Raw genomic sequence first — 11,958 nt, 5'->3', positions numbered from 1 at the left:
TATGTCGAATGCCGACGCTCTCTTGACTCGTAAAAAAGGCATAAAGAGAATTTCGGAATTTCCGAGACGTTTTCTACAATTATTCTTCCTTTCTAATGAATATTTTGTAAAGACATGTGTGTAATAGTTGTTATGTAGTAATATATCCTCATCACCTGTATATGAGTTTTTTTTTTCTCCCAGTTGATTCAATACGCAAGAGGGTGCTCTACGTATAAATACTTTCTAGAACGAGGCAGGGTATTGACAGACAAGTTGATAAAACAAGAATATCAACAGTCTCGTTTGAAGTCATCATTTCGCAAGTTTAATGGTCGATACAATGACCTTGTCAGCAAATAAACCTATCATTAAGTCAAATGCTGACTGACGTTTTTCACTCTAATTGTTAATCCATTATTTACATACTGAATTGTCTACGGACATTTTCGTTTTTCACCGATCATGACAAGGAGCACACGGCGGGTATGAAAAGTTGGAGGGGAATGCTCACTCCTCCATGGCACTTGATCCAACCTCTGATGTTTTGGAGGTCCGTGTTTGCTCTGTCTAAATAGACCTTGAGCTTGAATACTGTTCGTTATCTCCATATTTCGTTGTTCAAAATTTAATGTTATTTCGATTGGTATTAGAAAACTTAAATTAGGGATATTGAGGGGCCGAAAGTGTTTTCTTAATATCTAGAAAAATATTGAAATAAAGTTGTTCAAAATGACAAGTAGCAGCTAAAGAAATCGTTAGAAAACGTCGAATGACATCATTTCCGGTCAAGCAGGAAGTAGTTAAAAATGGATAATTTTTACTAATACTAGCTTGGAATTGAATAATGAATGTCAGAGTGGATGCCCGACCTCATCACTTATCGAGTATCGTCTATTTTGGTCACTTCCGGTAAAACCGGAATTCATGAATTGCTTTTTTTTTTGTTGCTAATATTGACATAAAACTGAAAAATTAACATCACTGAAGACTTCTGGCCTCGTCTAACGTCGATTGATTTACTTCCGATCAAACCAGAAGCTTATCTTTCATATATATAGGCGTATATTTTGATAATCAAAATTCAACAGACCGACATCATATTTTGTCGAAAAACATTCTTTCATAAACCGTACTTATGGTCAGTGACACTTAAAATCAGACCTACTCGTTGCTCTACAACGAAATATGCTCTAGTTATTTTTTTCTTATCGAATTTGTGCTCGCAAATTCTCGGAAACGGTTGGCCCGATTTTCATTTAACTTTCAGGTCAGATAGAATTTAAAAAAAATCTAGATAAATATTTTTTTAACGACGTCACTTTCGTTCCGAAGATTTCCGCGATTTAATGATTTTTGGAGGGCCAGTTTGTCCGCATGTTTTCTAATAAACAACCCAACATAGGAACGTAAATTTTCAGCGATGATAGAGCAACATATGTAGATGTCTAGTACTTTGTTCACTTCCACTGGAAGTGCCAATCGTGGGGGCTCGCTATGATCCGAAAAAAGCATTTAGAGAATTTCAAAATTATTGAGACATTTCCTATAATACTTCATTACTTATAAAGATATTAGCTCAGGCTGAAAAATAAACAATGTCACAGAGTACATACGATCTCGTTTTTAATCGAGTATCGTCACTTTTGCTAATTTCCAGTTAAACCACAAGTGGTCAAAAATTGTTTATTTTTTTCAGATATCAACAAAAAATTGAATTATAAATAGAAAAGAAGACTTCTAGCCTGTTTTATTTATTTATTTTCTTATTTTTTTTTTTTAATTATTATTTTTTTTGTCGATTGATGTTTCTTCCGATCAACCGGAAGTAATAATAAACTGCTTAATTTAACATATATATTTCAATGATTATGATTTACTAAGACAGACCATCATTTTTCATTAAACAACATTCTTTCATAAAGCGTATTAATGGGCAGTGAAACTAAAAATCGGACGGAAGACCTACTTGTTGCTTTGCAAAGAGCTTTGCTCTAGTTATTGTTATTTTTGAAATCGATATTTTTTTTTATCATTTATAAATGTGTATGTGTACAATGTTAAAGCGCATTATATACAATTTCAGCTTTTCAAAAATTATTTCTGTAACTTACTTGCTTGATCATCAAATCTTTTTTTTTCTTTCTTCGTTCAATTTCTTGACTTTTCTTTTTATTCCAAAGAATTATTAAAATTATGTGTTCATAGTTTAGTAAGAGAAAATATTATTGCATACTAATCAGCTTTTTTAAAGTGATCCCAACTTTTTAAAAACATCATTCTACCAAATTCTTAACCTATATCAAAATAGTGTATATATACTTTTTAGCGTTTGATTTTAAGTAAAAAGTTTCACAAAAAGCCTACGAGTCATAACGCTTATCTGAGTTACCTTCAAAAAAAGGTACTTAAAAGATTTTTTTCGCTTTATTGCTTTGAAAAGACGTAACCATATATTGTGACCACGGCCTGTAGCCTCAGGGTGTGATGATTTAATAGACATTGAATACAAACAATATAGGGTTCATCAATATGATTAATTGTAACATTATTTTGTTGTTCTAGATTTTTAAAAGGCTTCTTCCTGAACAAATGCATTACATGTAATCCTCAACTATGGAACTACCCCAATCTAATCTGATAATTCATTTTGAATTCAAACAAATAAGGAGTATTTGCTTATCATTTAGCCCAGTCGTGACACAGAGGGCCTTGCTTTAAAAAAAACTTGAAGCTTTCATACTAGCATTATTAATAATCCCCATGCTGGTCCTCAGAGGGAGTTTTTGATTTTAGATTTATATTATCACGAAAAACTTTGTTCCCCATGGCCATAGGAACCGGAGGGGGGGGGGCTCACGGAGGGCCGTGCCCCCAATAAATTTTGCCGATATATTGATTATTATAGAAAACAGAGCTACTATATGCTTTTTTTTTTTGCTTGTCAAGGAATTTTGGGTAGTTGATAGCAGCCCCTCAACTGAACATGTATGGCTGTGACCCCCTCCCCCATACTGGAATTGCTTCCTACGGGCCTGTTCCCCATTTCTGACTCCCCATTTGCGATCCTAACTTAATCCCTAAGCCATGATTGAAATAAATTAATCCACACTACCTACAGACGTTTTAAAATTAATGTAACTAATCTGGCTCTCCTGTTCTTCAGAAAATGATTTTCAAGGATTTTTTTCCTCTAGATTACAATGATAAAAATTTATCTCCTATTGTAGTATTTTGTAATATATTTCTATTTACTTTGGGCTTAGTGGCTTTCGAGAATTTTTTTTAAAGGTGCCACAAGATGTTCATTAATTTTTAATTATTTACCCTTTAATACAGAATATAGCTCTTTCTTTGAATAAAATTGAATCCTCTCCCCCAAAGAATGTCTTGCTGTTTTGAAGTTTGAATGGAATTATCCCGGTAGTTTAGGAGTGAAGTCAAAATTATTAGGATTTTACACACGGTAAGATGGAAAAGTTAACATGAGCTTTCAGCTCAGGTGCGTTTAAAATGCTTGCTGCATGCATAACATCGTTGCTGAATGTCCAAAATATGTACATATGTACATTTCAGAAAATCCTTACTGATGCATTTTTATGAGCAAAAAAATAGATAAATAAATAAAAATAAATAAATAAATAAAAAAGATAAACAACGACCTTCTTTTAATTACCCAGTAAATAAAATAAAATCTGAAAGATTCTAGATATTTGTTTTATTTTAATTGTAGAAAAACCAGATGACAGAATTTTCATTCGAATTTTTTGCAATGTTTACGACGTAGTTCCTTTGGTAGTCCTTGCAGAAAGCTCAAGTTGTCAAAAACAGTGGAGGATGTTAGAATTCCTCTTCTCTTATTTGCGTCTGCTTTTCAAAATGCATTTGAATGCAACAAAATAAGACTTATGCACAATCCAGTATGGAATCTTCTATACCACACATATCCAAAAGGCCAAGGAACACGTTCAGTGAATATTATTTTTATTTGCCACATTTTACATTATCAATTAGAGGTCTAAAATACGCTATTTTAATTCTTGTAATGTAACTACTTTCAAATCCAGAAAACAGTTAAGCAACCCTCAATAAATTACTCATTTTATTATATACCCAAGTCTGTATCACTCAATTTTACTGTAGATTTCGTACAATCACGTGACGGTGTGATCCGACTTTCCGGATCACCACACTGTGGTTTTCTGAATCCATATCACCCCTCTCTGAAACTGATGACGTAGTACACAGAAACATGACGTTATTTTTCATGCGCATCAAAAAGTTCCTTGAAAAATGCTTTGTTTAATGGAAAAATCTTATATAATTGATCTCAAAAGTTTTTTTAAAACTATATTTTGCTACTTGTAAGGGAGGGTATATAATAAATTTATCATTATAACAGTAACTTGATCCGAAGAGCCGTATCACGTCTCGTTGACAGGCGCGGATCATCAGATCAAACTCGACGCTTCGCGTCTCGTTTGATCTGATGATCCGCGCCTGTCAACTCGACGTGATACGACTCTTCGGATCAAGTTACTGTTATAATAATGTATATATATTACAATTTTTTCCTCATGTTTTCTCTGTTTTTTTGGATAAATTTCTTTATTTCATCTGATGCCGATTTATTGGTCTGGCATTCGAAGCAAAGTTTGGAGTCACAATATAGAATATTCGTGAAGCGAGTTACCCTTCTATCTTTACAATCATTTAAAAGGTTTTCAGGTACGAGACTAGGTTCACAGTAGTGGATAACTACAAGCATAATGTAGGGTACACCTGAAAGAGATGAAATAGATAATAAAAAAAAAACAGTGCAGCATTTTCTTTGGCTTTGCGCATGAAAGGTAAACTGATCAATTTAGATTGTTAGTTAATTCAAAAGCCTGTGGAAATCAAAAACAATCCAGACTGTAAGTTCTTTTTTTATTGTTACCTTGAATTTCGAAAGCATTAAGCGTAGCTTTGATGTCATCTTGTAAACGGGAGATTTTCGGACAAAAAACAATCGTTGTTTTGTCAATTACTTCATCGTCAGTCCATCTGAGGTCGCAAGATTCCAAATACTTGTTTTGAAAGGAATTGAACACATTTCTACAATACTCATGATGCACAGATGCCGTCACTAAACGATAAAAAGAAAGCCATGATGATGAAGTTTTAGTCGTTCAAGCCATCGTTTATGAAATTGATAGTGAAGGACCACCATAAAATGAATTGTTTACATTATCATCTAATGTTCTTTACATTCAAAAAGTTTTATATTTATTTTTGTATGTATCATACTTCTACGCAGTTTATAATCCTGAATTGGAATGCACCTTAAAGTAATTTCATAATCACATAGAAAGCACTGCTGTATTTAGGTGTATTATACATAATACGAGTAATAATACAATAATAATACAGTGTTAACTATTTTTTTCGCAAAAAGTAGTGTTGGTTAATTGCATTTGCTTAAAATCATAAGTATTATAGTCTCACTTATGTATTATCACAATTTTTTTTTTGAAATATGACATTAATGTAACTTGGGATGTATAGCGATGAATCATCTTCTGCTTCATGGTTGATATGCCCCATAACCCTTCTTGTGAATTTTGATTTAATAAATGATTTCAATACAAGCATAAAATCTTTACAATCAACGACAAGAAATAAATTCATTTCACTTGATATTCATCCTTTTTGTTAACCTAACCAACACTTCAGTCTAGTCCTATTTTAATCAAGATGACTTAATCATCTTCCTTTTTGCACATTTTATGGCCACTTTAAAAGTATTTGACATTGAAGCGATGCAAATGTTTGTCTTTAATTGCAGAACTTGAGAATTTTTTTTTTTCTCATTTTTTTAGATTAATTTTTTAATTAACATTCTTCTATCATAAATGTGAAATACACTTAAATGTTGTCATGAACACTAGGTAAAAAAAAACTCACCGTAAATTGTATTTGGTAAAAGATGATCATTTTCTCCATTGTCACCTGTTTGAAACAATGCAAAAATATGTAAAAGTCGCTAGAACTGTTTTCCCATTTTTCTGTTAAAACAGTCAATATTGCTTGTTTGTGCACACATAAGGAAGATCATACACATGTAGGGTGAATCCAAAAAAAAAAAAAAAATGACCACCAAACTTTTTTGGAAACATTCAACTACTTATAACATATTTTTCACTAATATCATTATATTGCACATGCATTCTAGTTTAAAATCCTGAAGTGGCAATAGAATAGACAATTGGATTAAAAAGTTTCAGAATTTTTATTAGTAAAATTTCTTTTGAAAAAAATAAAATATCATTAAACCTTAAAAGATTTTCTAAAATACATAATCACAAGAAATTATAGTTTTTTTAATGCTTCAAAATGGTAAAAGGGGTATAAATGATTAAATCTAAACCTTGATTGAGTATCTTCTCTTGTATATATGACAAAAAATTGGCTTTTTGATTGTTATTTTACATTATTTTTTCAATTCTGGTTTGAAAAGTTTTGATATGAAAGAAATATGAAACAATTAAATTCACCCCAAATTGTTTTTTGCACATTTAAGCCTGTTCTTTAAATTTAAGCTAAAAGAGAATTTTGACAAACAAGTTTTCTGACAAAAAATACTAGATTTTGAAGTGACCCTATGTTTCATTATTGTGTTGCACTTCTGACATCTGATGTCTAATTTTATTTAACATTGTTTTAAACATTATTACACACAATAATCCATTCTTAGCTTGTATATCAGTTTGTCGTTTTGATATTTTTTATCATTTACGGCAAGTTTTTCATATTTTCAAGACTTCTAAACAAGATTATTTGCAATGTTTAATATATATGTATACTGTATTTAAAAATATGTGTTAAGTGATGAAAACTATTCTCTGAATTGACTGTAAATGTTTGTAATTAGTTGACAGACATAATGTTTTGTACATCAAATAGTATCAAACTTTTTCTTCTTTCAATTTATTGTTTAGTAAAGATAGATGGAGTTCACGATAATTATAGAACAGTTTTGTTGCACTCCTAACTGCAGTAAAATTAAAGATTAAAACCACAGAACACAAAAATTCAAAATTGTCCAATACTTCATAATGAAAACACATGAAAGTAGTTTAAACTTGGTTTTACATCTTGAATTATTCCCTATTTATGTCCAAAAAAACTAGCTAAAATATATATATGTTTAGAAGATAAAATTTATTTTATAATATATTTTCCTTCACAGGACAAAACACTATAAGCAACTGAGGTCAACAATTAACATTCTACTCATCACTTTTTTTCTTTATATTTATTCATATTTGATCAGTAATAATTCTAAAATATTTGTTGCACTCTTGATCATGAGCATGGGATTCTTTAAAGTAGAACCGTGAAGCGAAAATTATATGAGTACTTGTTCTGTTGTTTCAGTGAAGTTAAGGTATAATTTTTTTTTTTAAACTTTATAATAATTTTTCAGTGTGCTTATTTTTGACATTCTTAAAAAAATCAAAGAAAAGATAAAAACGCATCCGAATTGACAAAATTGAAAAAGGAAGGATTTTAATAATGAAACTGTCAAATTTTTAGTACTTAATTATTCAAATAGATCATTACTAATTAAAGAATATTTCTTAGCATGAGTAGAAGTCTTTTCATCATACATAACATATATAATGTATAATTTGAATCTTTAAAAAAATGTTTTGCACTCTTGATCATATAAATTTAGACACGAAACAAAAACAGACCCTTTAATTAATAAATCTATATGGTAAAAATGTTGTCTAAATCTTTATTTTCTAAATTTAAAACCAGAGAATCATATACTGATAAAAGTTTTTTCATGTTTGGGAACAAAGCATCAAATGTTGCACTCCTGACATTAGTGGGTATGCACAAATACTTGACTCTTGTTAATGCTGCTTGTGATTTATATAACATTTTAAAGTTTTAAATTGTATATCAGTTATTGTTTTACACTTTGAAAACTCTTTTTTGACTTAATTGTCTTTCAGATTTTTAAAATCAATGTTTTTTGGATAAACTACATTTTTTTCTGTTGCACTCCTGACATGGTATAACATTTTTTTCAACATCAGCCTTGACCACAACTTGGTCAAACAAAAGTTGATACAGTTTACAATTAAAGCTCAATACTTTGAATATTATCAGGGAAGTCTTTATTTCCACCATAAACCATTTTTTATTTATTTCACAGATCTTTAAAAATATTGAATTTTCAAAATGTCATAAAAAGGTGTTGCACTCTTGACATTTTTAGCATCATTTTTGGGCATAACTTTTAGTGAATTGAGATATTAATGAGATATTTGGCAGGTATTTAGACATTATCTAAAAACATATGCTGAGACATAGAAATTTATTTCCATTGCCTATACTTTAAGTACAAAAAGTTGAAAAATATGGGTTTTGTCATTTTTTTAAAATTCACCCATACATGCATAAAAGGCACACTTTTTTTAAATAATAAGGGGTAAGTGTGTGAAGTGTATGTTTATTTCAAGATATAATTTTATATGCATAATCTTTAATTCTTATATACCGGCGAAGTTCAAGAGACCTTGCAAAATGTTTGAGAGATAAAGGATTTTCGAGATCGAAAGGGCATATGAAATGCGGAATTTTCAGGCCTGATCACTTTTGTTCCATAATTATTTAAACCCAAAGTGTTTGTTAATTGTCATGCCTCTGAAATCTTTTCTCAACATCACCGTCTCCCCGGCTGTCAAGCCAAAATCTATCGTTCTCGGCTGTTTGTTTGTTTTGTTTTTTGAGTTTTTTTGTTTGTTTTTGTTGTTTTTAATTGTAATGACAAAATATTTAATTTTCGGACGGTTGTAGTCCACCTATGTAAACACCCATTAACTCATCAAAGCTAGCCCCGGGTATTCATCTTTATCCAAGTAAGTCCAAGTTGAATTATATTCGCCCGATTGGCATGTATGCACATTTAACGCTTCGAGAGATCAAGAGTAAAAAAAACATTGATATATGTGTAACAGGGCCTTTGTCTTTGTTGGAGAGATAGAGAACTTTGACACATCAAGTTCGAGAGATCTGAAGAAAAAATGCTCAGTTATATAGAGAGAAAAACTTGACCATGGCTTAACCTTGAGAGATCAAAAACTTCGAGAGATTGGAGTTCGAGCCAAAATTAAACTACAGTCAAACTACAGTAAAAAGTCGACTGTCTTTTTCATTTACATTTTTAAAAAAATACACATTGCAGTGCGTTTCTAAGAAATAAAATAATATCATGGATCTAAGATAAACAAAATGATAAATTGAAAAGAACATGGAATATAGGCGCGGACCCACGAATTTTTTCCAGGAGGGTGGGTCCAACCAGTCAAAAAATATTTCCAACCCAGAAATTTATTGACAAGCAAAAAAAAAAAAAAAAAAAAAAACAAAACAAAACAAAAGAAAAATAAAACCTTCCCAAAGCTTATCAAACCCAGAAAGTTCTTGACAAAAAACAAACAAGCAATTAAAAAAACAAAAAACAAAAACAAACTAAAAAAACACCCTAAAATCCATTTCCAAAACAAAACGTGAAACGTATTTCGTGGTGGTTGTGGGGTCGACGTTTTCTCCACCTTTTTCACCATGGGGGGTGGGGGTGGGGGGTTAAAGTCATTTTTTATTTACTTCATTTTATACTTTTACTAACTCTGCAAATTCCAGAGAGAGGGGGAGGGTCCAGACCCCCCCCCCCCCTCTAGATCCGCGCATGGAATATTTGATTACAATCAAAATTCAAATGTTATGTATCTTAGCTAACATGTTCAAAATTGACATAAATACCTGGTAAGAACCTATTTGTAGATCCACTCGTTACAAAATTGTAGATACCTCGTAGGAAGTTAAGAACACACCTGCACAAGTCATCCCTTACAAAATTGTAAATGCCTTGTACGAAGTTTAGGAAACATCTGCACTTTCTTCTCACGTGTCTAAAAAGAAAAAAAAACAGTTTTTACGAAATATGTGTACAGATGCATGGAGCGACGAAGAAGAATTTAGAATATATGATGTAATTCCTACATATAACTACTTTAGAACCCACACTCACCACCCACCGACCCCTTTCTTGATATATTTGATGCATTGTTGCATTTAAGCTTGTTCTCCTTTATCTGCTACTCCAAAAAATGAAGGTGAAATATGTGTACAATCATTCGGGAGTCTCATGATACATGTCCAAACTAATGAATTGGTTTGCTTATAAATTAATATTGTTTTAAATAAGTATGAGCTAATTTTTAAATACGTTGTTTTCTTATCTCTTTTGGTTCGGCTCATGATTCTGAACGGGTGTACTTGTGTTTAAAGTTAATCTCCTCAGGGATAAAACACAAAATAGAAAGATCGACATGACTTGAGCATGTTAAATAAATAGGTTATAAAGGATCAATTTCCAGGTTCATAATAATTGAAATTTCCTATTAAACTATACCTTTTATTTTTCAAGATCTTGTACATGTGAAGAAGAAAACACTTTCTGTGACCTTCAACTCGGCATTTAGATATATCGACGACGTATTATCAATAAACAATAATTGCCGACCCGATATATCCCACTGAACTTAAAATGAAAGACACCACAGAGTCTGTCATATCTGTTTCATATTTGGGTGTTTTACTGACTATAGACGACAAAGGCCAACTAACAACTAAATTGTATGACAAACGAAATGACTTCAGCTTTTCCTTATTTATTTAGTAATATTCCGCTATCACCTGCATGTGGTGTCTATGTCTCCCAACTAATTCGCTACTCAAAAGAATGCTCTGAGTACGTTCAATTTTTAAACCCAGGTAGGCTACTCAAACATACGTTAATGTTACAGGCATTTCAACAACAGCTCGTTTAATGTCAGCATTTCGTAGATTCTATGGTCGTTATAAAGACCTTATTAGCATATATAACATATAACTGAGTGACTTTTTCATACCAATAGTTAGGCCTTTGTTTTAGTGCTAAATTTGACTACGGAATGTTGTCTACTTGATCAATACATAGGGCTCTCGGCGGATGTGACCGGTCAACAGGGGATGCGGCATGGGATGCTCACTAATACATGGCACCTCATCCCACCTCTGATGTTTTGAAGGTCCGTGTTTGCTCTGCTCCTATTTTGTATTGTTTAATGGACTTATGAGCTTGAATACTGTTCGTTATCTCAATATATTTCATTACTCCCCCTAGGCACTTGATCCCACCTCTGGAATTTTTCCAGGGTCTGCGTTTATGCCTTTTAGACAGATTCGTATAGTTTGTGGTTTTTATGAGATCGATCACTGTTCGTTATCCTCACCCTTTTTCATTGATAATGACGTTTTCTTCTTGATTAAAATGCCACACAATTTAGATCGAATACAAATTAGGTTCATCACATAAACATGTATATTTTTATTGTCCATATGTATTGATCTCTCTCTCTCTCTCTCTCTCTCTCTCTTTAAATGAATGGTGCCATATAAAACACACTGATAGGTACTTTTATAATTACAGATATGGCTATTTATTTTTTATGGAAACCTTCAAGTTTAAACTAATCTTTCAACTTTGTGAAAATATTCGTTAGGAAAGAAAACAGAAGTAATGAAGATATTAAATAAGTATTTTTCGACTTTGTGAAAATATGAATAGAATTTGAAGTTCTGGTACTTACACAGCTACCTACTTTTTGTGCTTTCTATTTCTTATAATTAAGAGTCATTTGTTTGATTAATTCCAATAACTGGTTTTGAAAAGTAGGATAAAGTGCAAATCTTAATACTAATTATCATATTTCTTTTTAAAAAGTAATTTTAATTCGCAAATACCCTTAGCTTGATATATACATAAAATATTCTCAAAATGTAATATGTAAATGGCAACGAAACTAATAACTTTCCTTGTAATTCGAATATTAATCATTAATATTTAAGCCTTCCAATATATTTTATTATCAAAAATAT

General features: G+C 31.4%; 1 protein-coding gene across 1 annotated transcript; it reads right to left on the bottom strand.

Annotated features, from left to right (window-relative positions):
* Nucleotides 1–3,680: 3,680 nt before the first annotated feature.
* On the bottom strand, nucleotides 3,681–10,296 carry LOC133185060 (uncharacterized). Its single transcript, XM_061320121.1, has 5 exons — nucleotides 10,265–10,296; nucleotides 9,799–9,947; nucleotides 5,926–5,970; nucleotides 4,919–5,107; nucleotides 3,681–4,761 (listed from the first exon to the last, which is right to left on the bottom strand). Exons 1-5 carry the CDS (start codon nucleotides 10,294–10,296, stop codon nucleotides 4,541–4,543), a joined length of 636 nt encoding a protein of 211 aa, XP_061176105.1. The 3' UTR covers nucleotides 3,681–4,540.
* Nucleotides 10,297–11,958: the final 1,662 nt, after the last annotated feature.

This window comes from Saccostrea echinata, unplaced genomic scaffold, assembly GCF_033153115.1.
Source record: "Saccostrea echinata isolate AGI-Se365-2 ecotype Australia unplaced genomic scaffold, CSIRO_AGI_Sech_v1 ptg000012l, whole genome shotgun sequence".
Lineage (NCBI taxonomy): Eukaryota > Metazoa > Mollusca > Bivalvia > Ostreida > Ostreidae > Saccostrea > Saccostrea echinata.
The sequence above is the reverse complement of the archived record's forward strand: the minus strand, read 5'-3'. Positions and strand labels throughout refer to the sequence as shown.

Excerpts from the sequence above, each read along its gene's own strand:
- LOC133185060 (XM_061320121.1), bottom strand. The coding sequence starts at position 10,296 with ATGAGCCGAACCAAAAGAGATAAGAAAACAAC. Across the intron at positions 5,108-5,925 it reads TTTACCAAATACAATTTACG|TGACGGCATCTGTGCATCAT; the intron begins GTGAGTTTTTTT and ends TTTATCGTTTAG. Across the intron at positions 4,762-4,918 it reads TAATGCTTTCGAAATTCAAG|GTGTACCCTACATTATGCTT; the intron begins GTAACAATAAAA and ends CATCTCTTTCAG.